This window comes from Balaenoptera acutorostrata, chromosome 20, assembly GCF_949987535.1.
Source record: "Balaenoptera acutorostrata chromosome 20, mBalAcu1.1, whole genome shotgun sequence".
In the NCBI taxonomy this organism is placed as follows: domain Eukaryota; kingdom Metazoa; phylum Chordata; class Mammalia; order Artiodactyla; family Balaenopteridae; genus Balaenoptera; species Balaenoptera acutorostrata.
The window spans coordinates 50930899-50949731 of NC_080083.1; the positions used below are offsets into that span (position 1 = coordinate 50930899).

General features: G+C 49.8%; 2 protein-coding genes across 2 annotated transcripts in view; one reads left to right on the forward strand and one right to left on the reverse strand.

Annotated features, from left to right (window-relative positions):
* TBCD (tubulin folding cofactor D) overlaps positions 1-18833 on the reverse strand; it is a 175908-nt gene that overhangs the window by 96382 nt on the left and 60693 nt on the right. The window lies entirely within an intron of this gene.
* Positions 10584-12966, forward strand: ZNF750 (zinc finger protein 750). The gene is made up of 2 exons (XM_007185928.2): positions 10584-12085; positions 12225-12966. The coding sequence occupies exons 1-2, from the start codon at positions 10644-10646 to the stop codon at positions 12892-12894; spliced, it is 2112 nt and encodes a 703-aa protein (XP_007185990.1). The 5' UTR covers positions 10584-10643; the 3' UTR covers positions 12895-12966.

Genomic DNA, 18833 nt, shown 5'->3' on the forward strand with positions numbered 1-18833 from the left:
CCCTGCATTAGCAGGCAGATTCTCAACCACTGCGCCACCAGGGAAGCCCCCCTCAGGGTTTTTTTAAAAATGAGAAACCAAGTACATCACCTGAGAAAGACGACCATGGTTCCAGCTCCCGGCTCAGCTGGCGTGTGCCCCATGCTCCCCACACTTGGTCTCATGGGCCCAGCTCTCACATGTGCAACAGGGGAGGACCCTGAGGGCCTGGTGGGCTCAAGCCCAGCCCCGGCACAAACCAAGCTCAGCTCGAGCGAGGTCCCAGGCGCCAGTCTCCTGCGGGGCCCGTGGGGGCAGCCTCCCGGCACACATGGGCTGTATCAGGACAACAGCCCCAGAGCACGTGTGCAAACGGCAACAACCTGCCCCCCCACCCCCGGCCGGCACCTCTGAGCAGCACGAGGGTGGGGCCGGGAGCCTACGAGCAGACAGGCTGCAGGGCCAGAAGAGAGCCCAGGAAAGCGGCAGGACCCTCCGGGGCAGGGCCTCCCCTCCACCTTCAGAAAGATCCTGCCTTGACCAAGACATAGAGGCCAAAGGCCAGCAGCAGAGCTCGGCACCAAGACGCAGGCAGAAAGGAGGACGTGGAAACAACGCAAGTCCCAGGGAGAGGAACCAAGCAGGAGGGGCCCAAAGTGGGGCCACCTCAGGACCAGTCCCCCTGGACAGGCTGCTCCCTGTGGGGCCCCAACTGGAAACGAATTATAGTCGAGGGACCCTGATGAGCACACGGGCCTGAGGCACGAAGCAGGAGGGGGTGTGGGGCGGGGTGGTCAGCACAGGGCGGGGGCAGCAGGGGACAGTGTATGTCCTCGTCCCTCATACTCGTTCTCCAACCAATGAACAAAGGCCTAGTGAGCAAGTGTGTGTACTCGTGTGCACGTGCATGAGTGTAAGCTGCCATGAAAGACACAGGTGCCCTGCCCTAAAGCAGTCCAACCACCCACGTCCCCCCAGGGGAGCAGCATCCTGCCTGCTGGCCTGAGCCCCACCACATCTCACGTGACCCACGAAGGTGGAGCTCACGTCTCAGGGGAGTCCTCAGAGACAGTCTGGGCAGCTAGGTGCCCCTCAACCTCAGGAACCATCCCCCACTCCCCTTCTCAAGGGACCTCCCCGGGGCCATGAGGACAGGACCTTTCAGAACATGTGTTCATCTCAAGAACTTAACAAATGCCCTCTCGGCAGCTGCTTAGGACTTACTGTCTCTAACGACAACCAAAATTAGAGAAATTGAAATTATGCCTTGAATTTTCTGTAGAGTTTTCATTTCCTTTTCCTTTCCTCTGGATGCTGCACCCCAAAAGGAGTGCTAACAATTAAAATTAAAACTAACTTGTATTTACTTGTAAGGTCAAAAGTATAAGCGATCTGCTACCTTCATCAAAGATGTTTTGTTCTGTGACACATACCATTCCCAGCATACAAATGCAATTCGGTGGGATGTTGTAATTAACCCATCAGGTTCCGAAGAAAACCCACGAGTAGAGGCCTCCAAGGTACCTTCTACAGAGGGGAAGGCTGACGCCCAGGTCAGATAACTGCTCCAAGTCACAGGAGGACGAAAGAACAGAGCCAAGACTCGAGTGTCTTGGCAGCAGCCACAGAGCACAAGTCCCCGATCCAACTCACAGACACAAGCATCCCTCTCCCAGTGCAACCTTTCCACTGCCTCTAGGACTCTGCTCTGTCGTCCTTCAGGCTGGGTGACCTCGGCCAAGTTACTTAACCTCTCTGTGTTGCTTGACTCTGCAAATCAGGCTCCTGACAGTTCCCATTTTGAAGAGTTGTTGCAGTGATTAAACGGATTAACGCAGATAGAATGCTTATTTAGCACAAGGCCTTATACCTAGTAAACACTCAATAAGTGCCTAACCACCCCCCCGCCCACCCCCGCAAGAGAGTGAACTCTTTCTGGCGATGGCAAGCAGGTGAAGGAGGGGTCACAATGAAAACAGAAAACCTTTGTGAAAGAAATGGAGACTACAGGGAGAACCACACCACCTGCCCAAAAAACCATCATTAAAATCCTCAGAGAAATAAGAGAAGCTACTGCAACTACTACCTAAGAATAAGATACTAAGAAAGGAACGCTCAGAGAACAAGCACGAACTCTTGGAAACCAGAAATAATAATAGCAGAATAGAAATACTTAAAAGAAGGGTCGAAGAGAAAGCTAAGGAAAGTGAGAACACTGAGGACAGAGAAAAGGGCCTGCAGGAGAGAAGCAGTGGCATGTGGAGAATCAGGGAATCACCATTTATACAAAATTTCTACAATAGGTAAAACTAATCTATGAAGGAAGAAAATCCAGCCAGCAGCTGCTTCCGGGTGGGGTGATCGTAATGCTCCACTTCCCAGCAGGGGGTATGCTCAAGATTCAGGGAATGGTACTCTTGGGATCTGTGCCCTCATCACATGTGAACTCTACCTTTAAAAGAAGAAGTGTGAACGGTTAATAACAAGCCTGAGGTGTTCAGGGGTAAAGTGAGTGATGTCTGTCACTGACTCTGAAATGCAGCAAATACTTGAGATGGACCGATGCGTGGATAAGGGGAGGGAACGTGGAGAGCCATGAGTGGTAGGGCAGAGGAAAATGTTCACTGCAGACCCAGTGCTGGGTGTCTGAGCATTTACTGTCAAATTCTTACAATTTATCTGTATGTTTGAAATTTTTCATATTAAAATGCTGGGGGGAAAGAGTCAGGGATCCGAATCACATCAAACTTTTCAGCAGCACTGAAAGCTAGATCACTTTCAAAACACTGACAGTAAATGCTTTCTGGCCTAGGCTTCTATACCCAGCCAGACTATCAACTAGGAAGAAGGGTAGAAGAAAGACCCTTTCAATCATTCAGGGTCTCCAAAGATTCCCCTCTTGCATTCTTTCTCAGGAGCCTACAAAAGGGCTGTGCCTCATACCCAAACAAAAGATCAACCCAAGAGAGAGGACAACATGGGATCCAGGAAGCCTGGCTTCCAATTCAAGAAAGAAGTAGAGGAAATCTCGGATGATGGGGAAGGCTTGGAGGCTTGGAGGTAGAGGGGCCAAAGAGCTACATTCCATTTCCCATAAAGGCAAGTCAACAGACAACACCCGAAACTGGGAGCACTGAGGTGGGTGGAGGGAACAAAACTGGCAATAGAGTAATATTATTTGGAATCAACGAGGTAAATATCAAAATCCTCAGCTAAGAAAAGGTTCAAGTGGGGCTCCTGGCAGGAAGGATGGGAGGGGAGCAGCCAGCTGACACCCTCCCACTGAGAGGTGGGGCCCATCCCCTCCCTCAAACCTGGGGAGCCAAGTGTGACACCGCGGTGCTGGGACGGTTCTCTGCCTAGCCTCTCGGAAGACTGGAAGTTTCTGCCTTGCGCTCTGAGTCCCACGCGGAGTTAAGACTGATCACCATCCTGGAGAGGCCTCTGGAGTGAAACTAAAGGGAAGAGGAGGGCCCCATCGCTCCCTCAGGATACAAGGCAGGTGAGTGCCCACTAACGCCACAGGACGCAAGGCTCGCCCAGCACAAACCAGACTCTTGACCCACAAAACCTCGAGATCATAAAATGGTAGTTTTTTAAAGCCATCTGCTTTGGGTGGCTCGTTACCAGCAAGAGGCGAGGGGAGCAGCAGGAACTGCTGTTCTTTCTGACAAGATTCAGAACTATTTTTTCACTCTCTAAATTATGTGGATGTCTAATTTGGACAAAAGTAATTAAAACTTTTTTTTTCAACTCAATATGAAGGTAAAAAGCCAAGTAAAATCTTAAGCCTTAAAAGAAAAAAAAACTAAAACAGCAACTGGCCCGGCAGGCCCACCCTGGCACCCGCGCCCACGCAGCGCACACCCCTCTCCCTACTCACACACCCGCACCACACGCAGCCCCTCCGAGCGCAGGGAGGCAGCCACAGACTCAATAGCAAGCAGCTGAAGGGGAGGGGGATGCCCTGGATCGCAAATTAAGTGCCTTACTTATTTGAAAAGAGAAGAAAAGGGCCGAGCGAGGGCATGCAGGCCGTTCCCGCGGCAGCACACGGCCACGCGGCGGGGCAGCAGCGCTCAGGGCTTGTCCCGGGCGTGCACCGGCAGGTCCCGGAGGTGGCTGAGGCGGCCCCCCTCCTGCTTTCCAGGAGGACCCGGGCAGGCCTCCCAGGCCCCGGGGTGAAGGGTGACAAAGGCTCCGCCAGACCCTCACGGGGAGGACACAGGGGCTGTCGGCATCTGTCAGAGGAGATGCATTTCAGGCTAAATATCAGCATCTGCTGCTGCCTCCTGTACCGGCTGTAGCTCCCCTGGGAGGCCTCTATCCTAAACCCGAACACGTGCAACCCCCGCGTCCAAGGAGAGCCAGGCGGCACTAACGTGGCACTCACAAAACCTGGGCAGGGAGCTGCCGTGAGGCACGGAGGTGGCACTGGCCGGCTGGCTGGGTGGGTGCAAACACATGAATCGTAGCTGCGGGCGGGAGGAATATCAGGTGCATCTCTACGCCCCGAGGGCTCGACTCCTACATTAAATCCCTCCCACTGGAACAGCCGGCTCCAGTTTCAGCGAGAGCAAGCGTGAGAACAGGTCCTGCTCCGGCCAGGCAGCCATAGCCACGGCTTCCACCTCCCCGTCTCTGGTAAGTACCTACTATTTCTTCTCAAATGCGAGTTTTCTTTCAGTACTCCTCTCAGATGTATCTTAAACTATCTGCTCAGTGAATCACCTGCCCAGAGTTTCTCTGCCCCGCTCTTTTCTCTGCGGATTACTCAGGACCCAGCAGGTGCACTGCTGGAAAGGAGACCATTGTTACAAAACTTTTAATAAGGCTTACACTTTATTCTAAGAGTGTAAACAAGTTTATGTGGATATATGAAGTTCTCATTTCTACCGTAAAATTCATAAACTTTATTTTTTTTGATGTGGACCATTTTTAAAGTCCTTATTGAATTTCTTACAATATTGCTTCTGTTTCATGTTTTGGTTTTTTGGCCGCGAGGCATGTGGGATCTTAGCTCCCCGACCACTGATCAAACCTGTACCCTCTGCATTGGAAGGCAAAGTCTTAACCACTGGACCACCAGGGAAGTCCCAAAATTCATAAACTTTAAACCAAAACTCAAATTGATGTTATTGCTTATCTGTTCCTCACCTTAAAAATAAACTACAAGTTTAAATATAAAAGGATCATGTATATGCATATATATAATTGCTGATCTTAATTTATAATTTCTTAAATTTTAAAACCTTTTCCTCGGGTTTAAAATAAGTGCTGTTTTGACATAAGCTTACCCCCCCAAAAAAAAAAACACCTTAACTAAAGAGGATCCCTGTATATACAAAAGGTGTTTTCTTACTCTATATAAAGTTTCTCATAAATCTGCATGAAAACCATTATTGACCAAATTACTGGTCAAATTTGACCAACATCAGACTTAATGCAATCAAAACCTGTCTACGTTTGTTATCATGATCTGTATTTTGTATTAGCCAAGTCCTTGCAATGCTTTAATGTGGTGCTTTAAGGTGAGGAGGCAGGCTGGTGGCTGGGGGTTCTGGCCCTAGGGAGGTGCCCCAAACGTTAAAGCTGTGCATTCACTGCTAAGCGCTCTGTCTGTATCCCAGGATCTCTGGCTGAAACCAGAAAGAGCCCCTGGTGGTCTTCCTGGATCCATTCTTCCAAACTATATGCCAGAAAACTGTCTTTTTCCCTAGGTCATGGTTGCCCTGAAGTTTATCCTTCATTTTAAAGAACCGAAAGTCTGGGAGGGAGTGGTGGTTAATCACTGGAAAAGCTCAATTGGAGTAAAACTCACAAATCTCGTTCTTGCGACACCCCAGTGGGTAGGTGACAATGGCGTGTCCCTGAGTTATGCAATAATGCCACATCACAGTATCGTAATTATAGCATGCCCTTCAGAACGCGCTACCTGGTGAGGCTCCCTGCCAGGCAGCTGGACACCACCGGGGAGGGATGAAGATTATTCCAGTGCAGAAGTTAGTGCACATGACATGCATAGCGAGCCGGCACATCACAGCAATGCCCTATAAAGTTAAGCTATAATTACCTCTATTGTGTCCTATCAAAGTTCAAAAAAAATCTTTCTCTTGCCTATACTTCTGAGTTCAAACCCCTTAGAAAATTATTAAATATGCCAGCCACTCACCATCACCCTAACAGCCGGCAACTACATTCATAGTCCACACTTAGGAGGCTATTGAGAGACATGCACTGGCACCTCAGTGCTTCAGAAACAAGCAGATAAAGCCCCGTGGACACAAAACCACGGGCTGCTCAGAGCGCCGTGTGGGCACCACCGTCCAGCCTCCCAAGCCTGTGGGAGGGGAGGCCAGAGCCAGCTCCCGGGCCTCTGCAGGGGTGACAGGCTCCTGGGACACAGGCAGGGGTGACAGCGCATGAGGAGTCACAGGAGGGTGTTCTGAAATGGAGCAGGCTCAGGCCAGACGCTGTGGTGTCTCTGTGGCGCTGCTCCCCACCCTCTCCCCTCAGCATTGGGACCCGACTCTGCTGAGGGCACAGCTCTGAGGGCAGGGCTCGTGCCAACAGCTGCTCGCAAGGCAGGCAGGCAGGCAGGGACGCCCTCCTGCATTCGAGGACAGCACCCTGACCCTGACCTGACATGCAGGGCTCCCAGCACCTCCTGCTGACCCAGTGGGAAGTGAAAGAAGGGTGAAAAACACTGTCCCACACACATCCTTCTAGGACTAGGCTAACATCTGCATTTTTAGCTAACATGCTAACAGTGCAGTTCTCTGAGGAAAGCCAAACCCAGGGCTGTGCTTTTTTAACCTCTTCCTGTGCAACCCCCCAGACTGTACCAGCCTTCCCAGGGCAAGGATAGTGAGACACGAATCTTATCACCTTTAGAAAAAACTTCACCTCTGATTGCTAATCTGAACTTACTACAAACAGTTAAATTCTGGATTATATTGTTTAGACAACAACACCCTTTTTCCGCTGCCAGCCTGCACCAACCAGGCCTGGCAGATATAAACTGACCAGAGACGGGCAAACCCCATCTCTGCAGATGGCCAGACCGACAAAGTCCCGGGCACTCAGCTTTAGCTCCTCATCCTTGTGAACCTCACCTGGGCAGGACAGAACTCACAGACTGACATCACCTTCCTAGAGGCTGTCCCCCTTGGAAGTTTACAGAAGCCTCAATCTTATCCCGCTTACTTCTCTGACATTATTGCATTTTTATAACCGAGTGAACTAGCCTGTCTCCTTCAGCATCCAAAGCAGCTGCGCTCCCTTGTTTTAACTAGCGAATTGTGTAACCCTGAGAGGTCAGTTTACTCAAAGTTACTAAAACTACTGCTCCTGTGACTCCATCCAGGCTTCCCTTGCAACAATTATACCCTAGAATACTCTCACCTCCCAGAACACCAGTACCAAGGAAACCATCCCCTGAAAACCTCTTTACTGTCCCTGTAAGCTAACTGACCACAGAACAAGAAGTTCAGACCAAACCAGTGGGCACAACATCATTTGACGGAAAAAAGGTATATATTAACATAAGAGCAATTATTTCCCAAACTATTATTTGGGGTAATGCTATGATAACTTACATACAACTTGCCTCCTATAAACCTTTGAGAAAACTTAACCAAAGTGGGTTTATTTCTACTTTTGCCTAAAAGTATGAGCAATATTAAATAATACTGCTTCTGAAGCTAACACCATCATTATCTTAAATCCGAGGGGGTTTTCAGCTGGTTTGGGCTCGCGTGTCCTGGGTGCAGCAGATGTGTGTCTGCGTCCACTCCTGGTACCACCAGGACTTTGGGCTCACACTTGATAAACATTTTTGCAACTGTCATCATTTTGATCACGATGCTTCCAGCTAGTGATGAAATCATCAGTTTTCAGATCTTTGCCATAACATATCCTATACAATCATGGGAACCTGACTTGCAGAGGTTCTCACGCCTTCAGAACCAGGGAGCATAATGGGACGTGCCAGCACAGGCCGCCCTGACTTATCAGGCTGGCCCCGAGCTGGCTGGAATCGCTTCCTGACGGGAGGCAGGAAATCGTGCTTTTATAGCCCAGGGCATACCTGCCCCACAAGGTATGAACTGAACTCACACAGAATTATTTCGCATTCTCCCTTACTAAGAGGGGAAATTAGGAAGATGCAAAGTTGTGACCACGTGTTTAACTGTGCTGGGCTTTCACATTGCCGTGCAGCTCTCACAACTGCTCACGGTGGGAGAGGAGGAGGGCAAGCAAGCTGCAAAGCCGCAGAGCCAGGCACCAGGTGCCGCCAGCCTGGCTTCTGTCCACCCGACACCCTGCCAATGAGCACCCCCAAAGAGGGCCTGGGGACGCCCTCTCCAATTAGGGGGCAGCCAAAAATCTCATTTCTCCTCCGAAGTACGTGCCTGAGCACCCCTGCTCTGCAGAAACTCTCCCCGCAACAGAAGGCTGCAAGCCACCCAAAGCACCTCTTAGTAAAGAAACATGCCTTTGAGGGAACGGGACAATGAAACAGGTTAATAGAAGCAGCTTCTTGGGGGGAGAGTGGTTCCTTGTGTTTTTAAGAAATATGAAAAAATGAGTAGAGGAACCAGTTTGCTGAGAATAAGATCAGATAGCTTTTTTAGAATTTAAGATATCCAAGTGAAATTAAAACCGCACTCCCTCCCCCCTTATACCCTCCTCCTACAAGCTACCCATTACCTCATCTGATGCGTGAGATGGCAAGGAGAGTAGCTATGTTTTATTTTGTGAAAACAAGTCTCTTAGATTTCCCATGTGTATTTCTCTATTTTTAAAGGGCTGCTTTCCAGCTCAATGTTTTAACCAACCCGATGTCTAGAAGGCGATGCTTTACACAAGCAATTTCACGAGACTCAGAACTGTCCATATTTACTTATTCCTTGAAGCAAAACTGCAATTGAAAAGTTATTTCCTTTTAACTTTATTTTTTTAAGTGTTTAAAAATATCCAGAAGCTAAATCTTTTTTACATTTTTTATGCAAATTAAAGTGCAGGCCTTGATTCCTCACACCCACTCCCCCAGCCCTCCCCACCCACAGGCTTTCTCTAAGACACAGTCACCCCATGGGCTGGTCCTGGACACGCAGCCGCGCCCGGCCCTGCTGAGATCCTCCCAGACCTCACGTCTTTGTTCTCAGCTTCGGGTTATGAGGCAGAGAGAGAGCCCAGGGGTGTGCAGAGCAGCCTCTGAAGGAAACCCGGGGGGGGGGGGGGGGTTAAGCTTGGGGGATAGGCAAGGACAGGAGGACCCTGGGGAAGATATCCAGAAGCCCCTTCGTACAGGTTAAAGGCTGGGGATGGGTTCCTCCCAAGATCCAACCATCTGTAAAATTAGGCACCACTCACTCTGGTTTCCTCTTTTTAAAAAAAAAAAAATATTTATTTATTTATTTATTTATTTGGTTGTGCTGGGTCTTAGTTGCGGCAGGCGGGCTCCTTAGTTGTGGCATGCAAATTCTTAGTTGCAGTATGCATGTGGGATCTAGTTCCCTGACCAAGGATGGAACCCAGACCCCCTGCATTGGGAGCGCAGAATCTTAACCACTGCGCCACCATGGAAGTCCCACTCTGGTTTCCTCTTACCAGGAGGGTTGCTAAGCTTTTCTGCCTTCGGTTAAGGCCAGAACAGGCAGGGATGGGCTAGCGCATGAACTCACTCCACGCCATCTGTGAGGTGGGCAAGTGGAAGGCAGCAGTGCACGAGGACATCTGCTCACTCACTGACTCACAGCATCTTAATATCATTCAAATCAACATAAACACAGCACTTATGTTTGTATTTGGGCCAACACAAATGCTACCGACCCAGAAAGCTGACTTTTCATTTGCGAATTTAGAAACAGGGTGGGGCGGGGGTGGGCATTTTTAAATGTTCTTCACTTTTAAATACTCCCTCATAGAAGAGAACACTGTGATTAAACAGGGCAGATGGACTGAAGGTTACAATCACACGTGCCTTGTTCTCAGTGAGCACAAATGTGAATGTCACACACACGCATGGGCCCAGACCTCCTCAGGTTCACGTTAGAGCAGTCAGGCCAGCACAGTGATGGGACTCAGTCCAGAAACTCCAGGCACATGGATGGGGGTGGGATCTCAATGGTCACTCAGCCTGGTGGGTCCACAACCTTCCTGGCACCTGAGGCCTCAGATCACAGGCTAAAGTTTCCCAAAACTCAAAGAATTACAGGTTTTCTCTGAAATGACACTAAACACTCCTGCAACCACACTCGCCTGGGACCAGACTTGAGAAAACAGAGAACGCCGTAGGGGTGGCGCCCGGGGTACTGAGGAGGGGTGGCTGATGCCCGTCCCATACCTGCCGCGCAAGAGTACTTACGCCCTCTGCACCTGCAGAGGCCTCTGCTTCACCCCCTCCGTGACCCCGGGGAGCACAGGCTGGTTCTTCGTTAGCCTGTTAGCCATCGTCCCAACACTAAGGCTCTGCTCCTCCATTGCAGCTCCCGGTCCCCAAATGAGCAAGACTTCCCAGTCCACCCGTGGAGCCGGCTTCAAGTAAAAGTACTCAGAAAGGAAAGCGAAGGAGAAGCACTGACCTGCTTCCTTAAAAATCACCAAAGCTGAACTACGCAGGAGCCGGCAGGGCTCAGACGCCTAACCACAGAGGGAAAATGAGCCTTCTCAAAGAGCGAAAACCAAAAAAGCCGCATTACATCCCCAGGCCCCCAGGAAAGCCCTTCAAGTACAAGTGTTTCCAGTGTCCCTTTACTTGCAACGAAAAGTCACATCTTTTTAATCACATGAAATACGGTCTCTGTAAAAACTCCATCACTTTAGTGTCCGAGCAAGATCGCATTCCCAAGTGTTCCAAACCGAACTCTTCGGACCCTAAGCCAACCAATCAGTCCGACCCCATGGCAAAGCCCACCTCCTCCAAGCCCGTCCCAAGTGGGCTCTCACACCTGGACGCCAAGCTCCAACATGGCCTCGCCAAGGATGACATCAAGGAAAATGTGGACCTGCATGCGTGCGGGCCCCACAGGTGCCCCGGACAGAAGCCCACTCTCCACAAGGAAGCAGCACCCCTGAGTCCAGCTCCAGAAGCCACCGCGGGCACCCAGCCTGTGCTGGAAGGCGCTACCCGGCCTTCAGCATTCATTCCAGTCGGCGAGCACAGACTCAAAGGGCAGGAACTCACCGAGGCTCCTGAAGCGCTGACCCTGACCCAGCCCCCTGCCAAAGCTGCCTCCTTCCACACCAAGTCTGCCTTTCATGCCCCTGGCTACCCGTGGAAAGCTGGCTCACCTTTCCTCACACCTGAGTTTCCACATAAAATCCCATCCACAAAGGGGTTTGGTGCCACTTCCCCGTACGTGCACCCCACCATCGCAGAGTACCCACCTCACTTTTACACAGAGCACGGACTGGCCACCATCTACTCACCGTACCTACTCGCAGGGAACTCACCCGAGTGTGACAGCCCCCTGCTGTCCGTCTACGGGGCCCAAGACCAAAGACATTTCCTGCCTCACCCAGGGCCGATCCCTAAGCACCTGAACCCGGCTCCATCCGCGTACGACCATTACAGATTCTTCCAGCAGTATCACTCCAATCTGCCGATTCCTTATGGATTTTATAGACCAGAGTCTGCATTTTCCTCCTACGGCCTCAGACCCCCACCCGTTGCTGGTATTTCACAAGATCAAAGCTCACACCTACTGGAAGAAGCTGCCCTGGCCTACCCGGCCTGGAGTCCATCCAAGTTAACCTCTTCCAACTCCCACAAAAAACACACAGAGTTTGAGAAAGAGAGTCCGACTCCCGAGGCTAAAGACCTTTCCAAAGATGGGCAGAGGGACACGGAAGGGACCAAAATGAGCCCACGTGCAGGCAGCGCGGCCACAGGCTCCCCGGGAAGGCCGAGCCCCACCAATTTCACGCAGACAAGCCAGCCCTGTGCCGGGCTGTACAGCCTCTTGGACATGCCGGCCTCCGGCGCCCCAGGAAGTCTCCATCCACCAGAACAGAGCCTCACAGCCTTCAAGCCTGTCAAGAAGAACACGGAGCGCCCACATTCCCAGGCCCCAGAAAACAGAGCTGCATCTCCAGAAAGGTAAGAGAGTCCATTTTCAAAACCTCCGAAGTAATGTCTCTGGTTGTGCTTAATCAGAGGAGCTGGTACTTGCCCAAACCCCCCACGGGCAATGGCCCTCAGCAAGGTCCCTGTGACTCCCTCTCTGTGTCTCTTCCAGCCTCGAGGCCATGAACGAAGACGCTCTGGCTCAGATGGGGAGCCTGGACGCTGCACCCTCCAGCCCAGAGGACGGCTCCAGGGCAGCCCCTCTGAACCTCTCCACGAAACCAGAAGCGGAGCCGGCCGCTACACACACCACGGCCTATGGAGAATTTGTGGAGCCACAGGACGCGCCCCTCAACCTCTCGGTGAAGGACCCCTGCAACGCCCTGACCTCGAGGCCCTCCGTCCGCAGCCGCCCGAGAGGGGCCGAACCCGCGGCTGCCCCCACCCCAACTCCTGCTCCGCAGTCGGAGACAGCAAGTTCCGGGGGCGGGCCCGACCCCAGCTCTGCAGAGGCCCCTGTGCCCAGCCCCGCCGGGAAGGCCCAGGACGCACGCTCGGCTGACAGTGACGAGCAGAAGCAGACTGCGGCCGTGGCCCTCTGCCAGCTGGCGGCCTACAGCCCAGGGAACGTCGAGCCCGCTGCCCAGGAGCCTGCCTGCCAGCCAGACGCACCCACCCCCAGAGCCCCTGAGAGCCAGGAGGCTCAGTGCGACCTCAGACCCAAAGGGCAAAAGAGGACGAGCCCCAGGGATGCAGGGAAGGCCCAGCAGGGAACCAAGAAGGCAAAGCCCAGCGACACAGCCAGGGTGTTCACACTGCGGAAAAGAACGCGGGTGTCGTAGAGCCACCTCTGGCCAGCCACAGGCTGCAGCCACAAGCACGCCTTCCACTGTAGGCGAGACAGCAGCAAACCTCCATCTGGCCCTTGCTTTTTCATCTGGTAAATTTTTACAACGCAGTTTTCTTCTTCTCAAAAAAAAATTAAACTAAACCTGCAACTCAATTCAGTTTTGTAAATACTAAGCATGAACACTAAAAGGTGCTTCTACTTTTGGTTGTAAAATATTTGAATGACTCACACTGTAGGACCTGATGAAATGCATAGAACTAAAAGGTAACTTTTAGGTGTTAGCATCTTAGAGAAAATCTCTTTAAAACACTTTTCTTATAAATATCTCAGCACTAGAACAAACTTTTAACTGTTTTTCTATTAAATCTACTGTGTGTTTTGAAGTAAATAACAATTACTGGGGAAAAATGTCAGGAAAAGACATTTCCAGTACTAGCATTAAAGTTCTGTGTGTAAAAACACTGTGATTTGTTATGACTGAATAATACACAGACAGCAAGAGGCTATTTATACAAGTAATTTATTTCCACTGGGGAGAATGCATTGCTGGGGAAGCTATTCTCTACATGCTCTGTCTTCACAACTCATTCAGACTCGTTTTCCACTTCCTAAAATGATGTATATGTTGCTAATTTTCCAATAAACTCACAGGTGAACTTTAAGGATACATAAAAAGAAGACAAGCATAAACAACTCTGTGTTATACAATATTTTGCCACAATAAATAAACCCAATGAAAAAGAGAAAAGAGCTGAGGCAGCGATTAAAACTGAGGACGAGGGTACATCTGTGTGTGCATGTGAGGGCGTGTGCATGTGTGCATGTGTCTGCTGTCCACCGGCAGTCATCCAGCCCGGGGGAGCGCAGGCATCCGGGGGCACCTTTGGAGACCAAGCGTACAGGGCCTGGCTGGCTTCACATGGGCCCTTCCCCACTGTTCAGAGGGTGTTTCTCAGCAATGCACTGCCTGGGGGCGGGGCGGGGGGTCAAGAAAGGGCCTGGAAACAGTGGCACCAAGCTGAGCTGACTGGGTGAACCCTCCCTCCACAAGATGGGCAGTTTCAACTCACACTCTGACCAAAACAGAGGTGGTCCCAATAGAGCCATCCAATGAGCGTTCAAAGAAAAAGCACTGCTAAAGCTAACACCTGCCGTTCCCAGTGACGTGCACGTACAACAAGGTCTCTCAGTGCTCAGAGCTAAAAATTAAAATTTTTTAAATAAAAAGTTGATCTGGAACCTTGCCTTGTTCTAGATATAAGCACTACTCACCGAAAGATAGCCTGAACTAAAAACCCATCTTGTTAATAGTTGCATTCCAATAAAATGTTATTTTCAGTTGTTTTGATCAAGTTTGTACTAATAACTAATCCTGTAAAAACTCAATCTAGAAAACTTAAATACTTACTACCTTTTGGCAGAACAAAATGTAAGAGTTAAAGTTTGCATTCACAGACATCCTCTTGCTGAAGATACTTGACAGGGAGAACAGCAAAAGATTCTCAAGCACAGAAACATGTTACATTAAGGAAAAATTCTCTAGGAAAAGTAAATGGAAATACAGGTTCAAGGAGACAAAGAATAAAATCCCTGCATTTTAGATGGAGGATGGTGGATTCCAAGGTACCATGATGACTGGATTCCACCAGACATATTTAAAACAGTGATGCAGAAGCTTTGTTTTAAAATGACACTATTCAGGATGGCAAATAACCTGCCTTGCAGCAAGTTAAATCTATACAAAACCACTGATACCAACTCACAAGAGGGATGCAGAGCTTGTCATATTCTTTTAAGGCAAATAGGAGGCCGCTGTTACAAACTGCCCCTAAACCATCCAGGATGGCCCACGAGCCCCTGCCGCCCGTCCGAGGTGTGCCTGCAGACAGCCACACAACCACGAACCCAGTGCGTGCGCTGTCACGACCAGAAACCGATGCACACCTGTGCAGCCTTCACTGGCATGCCTGGGCTCTCCTTTTTTTTATATACCAATGTGCTTTGACAAAGACCAAAAACAGGGTACCCCTGCCTTCCAACAAGTCCATACCCTGTGGGAAGCAGAGCCAGGCCTCAGAAGCCTCCAGGATTGGGGCCCAAAGTCTCACGCCCTAGAGACAAGCTCTCGCCTCGTGCCTTACACACAAGAACATAAATCTTCCGGGGCCCAAAGATTCTGAGGACACTGTTGTATAGCTCACCCAGAACTGTCCGCCACCATCTTAAGTGACAAGAAGAGGAACCAGAGACGGTTAACGACTGTCCGGTCTCCTGCAACCACACAGGCCGGGCGCCCAGCGCTGCCTCCAGATGTTCACGGTGGAGCCATGTGTGCCTTCAGCCCTGTGGACTCCTCCCACCCAATGCAGTTCCTCCAAAAGGTCACCTGCGCACACACAGCCGCAGAAACCATGCAGGCTCTCTGTATCTATCCTTACAAGCACCATGGGGTCTTAGATCTTTGTAACAAAAAAAAGAAAAAAAACCAGCCTTGGTGGTTTTTCAATGACAGTACGTTTCTTCATTCACATATAACCCAACTTCAGAGCTGGAAGTTTCTAACCTTTACATACAAAAAGCGATAAACCCTCAAAAAGTTAAATACAGAATTACCATGTAACCCAGCAATTCCACTCCTAGGCATACACCTAAAAGAAGTGAAAACAGGGATTCAAACAGATATGTGCACCCAATGTTCATTAGCAGCATTATTCACAATAGTGAAAAAATGGAAATAACCCAAGTGTCCACTGACAGACGAACAGATAACTAACAGGTGGTCCATCCACACAAAGGAATATTATTCAGCCATAAAAAGGAATGAGGTCGTGGCACAAGCTACAACATGAATTTAATCTTGAAATTCTGAGTAAGGGACTTCCCTGGTGGCGCAGTGGATAAGACTCTGTGCTCCCAATGCAGGGGGCCCAGGTTCAATCCCCAGTCAGGGAACTAGATCCCACATGCATGCTGCAACTAAGAGTTCGCACACCACAACTAAGGAGCCCACGAGCCGCAACTAAGGAGCCCACCTGCCGCAACTAAGACCCAGTGCAACCAAATAAGTAAATAAACAAATAAATAAAAATAAATACAAAAGTTTAAAAAAAAAGAAATTCTAAATGAAATAAGTCAGGCACAAAGGACAAATCTTGCATGACTCCACTTATATGAGGTTCCCCAGAGCAGGCAAACTCACAGAGGCAGATAGATTCATGGGTGTCGGGGCTGAGGGGAGGGGGAAGGGGGAATTAGTGTTTAAGGGGGACAGAGTTTCTGTTTGGGAACATGAAAAGTTTTGGAAATAGATGGTGACAATAATGGTTGTACATCATCATAAATGTAGCTAATGCCACTGAATCGTACACTAAAAAATCATTAATATGGCAGATTTCTATGTCATATATATTCTAAAATGTTTTTTAAAAATTAATAGTGTAATAGACTAAAGCCATTGACTTAGATACTTAAAATAGGTAAACTGTATGTTAGGTGAACTATATATCCCAATAAAGCTGAAAATAACTTCTAAACGGATCCTTGAATTCACATTGAAGAAAACAAAAGTACTAACAAGCCCCTTTGCAACAGTCTCACCAGCAGCCCACAGCCATCTATCCCTACCCCTGGTTTAATCTTCGACCAAAATACTCCGCTCCCAAGGGCGGGAGAGGGCTGAGATGAAATGAAGCACACACACACTTTCACTCAAGGAGAAAAGCATTTTAATATAGAAAAACACAACTCCTACTCCACACACTAAGCCACAGACGTCTCATTATGGCTGTCACTTTTCTTACAGGCTGGAATGTCCAAACAGCTCAAAACTGCACAAAGGTTAAAAATCAGGAAAGCGCACAATCATCAGGAGAATGGGAAAGTGCCAGGAGGGGTCAGGAGCAGTGAAGAGTGGGAACCCAGGCACAAAGGACCATGGGGAGGGACTGGTCAGGAGACAAGAGAGGTCAGCACTCTGCAAATGAAGGCTGTGGACACAGCCAGGACTCACCCACCGGCGCAGGCTGACCCCAGGCCCCACGGCCACTCCACCAGGGAGGCGGTGTGGCAGCCACAACTTGCGGCCCCTTCCAGAAAGACAGGAATGACTCTGAGGCTGACTTTGGCTTGAGGATCACCCCCCCCAGAAGCCCTTCCTTAGACCACACAGCCCACCAGGACACCGCCACCCTTACCCCAGCTCCACAGCTCTCGGGATCAGACGGTGGCTCTGCCACGCTTACCAGCATTTCCCTAATAACTGCACAGTTCATCCTGTCTTGGTGTCTTCTCACAGTACCCAGACTAACGCTAGAATGCTATTCAGATGCTAGTTTTTGGATGATGTCGCAGAATACAGCCAAGTAGGGAGCGCCACGAATTGGTCCCTCCACCAAACCAACCAGTAAGCTGGCAAAAACAGAGAGAATCAAGTTTTTCAGCACTCTGGAATCTAATCAAAAACCTGCCGCAACCAGGGGAGTGCTTAGTGAAGAAGGAGGCTACTAAATTTCAACATTTAAGAAACCTCTGGGGACTTCCCTGGTGGCACAGTGGTTAAGAATCCTCCTGCCAATGCAGGTGACACAGGTTTGATCCCTGGTCCGGGAAGATCCCACATGCCGCAGAGCAACTAAGCCCACGAGCCACAACTACTGAGCCCATGTGCCACAACAGCTGAAGCCCACATGCCCCAACTACTGAGCCCACGTATCACATCTATGGAAGCCTGCGCACTCTAGGGCCCGCATGCTGCAACTACTGAGCCTGTGTGCCGCAACTACCAAAGCCCACGCACCTAGAGCCCATGCTCCACAATGAAAGAAGCCACCACAATGAGAAGCCTGCACACCGCAATAAACAGTAGCCCCCGCCCGCCGCAACTAGAGAAAGCCCACGCACAGCAACAAAGACCCAATGCAGCCAAAAGAAAAAAAGGAAAAAGAAACCTCTGTTAGGTCACTGGCTAAATGCTAAGATAACAGAACAGAGACTTCAGTGACCAAACATAACAGGGAATACAGTCGTTGCAAAAAAAAATCTGGAAAAGGTCACTAAATAAAGAGGTGACTAACAGTCTTCAACAGCAGCAGCAGCAAACTGCTGGCAAGGGAGGAGAACATGGTTTCCAGAGTTATCACATAATAATATGTCAGAATGTCCAGTTTTCAACCAAAAAATAACAAGGCACACAAAGAAACAGAAAACTATGGTCCATTCACAGGAAGAAAAAGAAATTGACAGAAACCACCCCTGAGGAAGGCTAGACAGTGTCTTACAAGACAAATACCCTAAATCAATTATCTCAAATAAGCTCCAAGAGCTAAGGGAAACAAGAGAACAATGTCTGAACAAACAGAGAATGTCAATAAAGAGACAGACTATAATAGAGACCACAAAGAAATTCCAGAACTGAAAACAGAGTAACTGAAATGAAAACTTCAGCTGAGAAAGGAGAACAACAGCAGATCTGAGCAGGCGGAAGGAAGGGCCAGAGAACCTGAAGACAGGGCAATCCAAACTACCCAGTCTGAGGAGCAGGAGAAAAGAGAGTAAAGAAAAATGAACGGTAAGTGTTAGACCCATCACCTCTGGAGCCTACTGCAGGACAAGACCACTGTCGCCTGCACGACCCCTCCCAGGCAGGAGACAGTGCAGCTCCACAACCCACCGGCCACGCAAAAGGTCTGCAGAGAGGCTCAACCCATGTGGAGGGCACCACAGGCAAGAGACAGCCAGCCACTCAAGTGAAGATCATGGGCCAACTCATCATATGTGACATCTCAGTTTTTTGGCCACAGCTTGACACTTTTCATCTACAACAACACTCTCATTCTGGCTGCCTGTGGTCGGTGGACACTGCTGACATCATGAGATACGACAGACACACACATGCCAGCGGGTCTCAGGCATGAAAAGCAGAGAGAGGGCTTT

Coding starts and splice junctions, on each gene's coding strand:
- ZNF750 (XM_007185928.2), top strand. CDS start 10,644: ATGAGCCTTCTCAAAGAGCGAAAACCAAAAAAGCCGCATTACATCCCC. Junction 12,086..12,224: donor AGAGCTGCATCTCCAGAAAG/GTAAGAGAGTCC, acceptor TGTCTCTTCCAG/CCTCGAGGCCATGAACGAAG.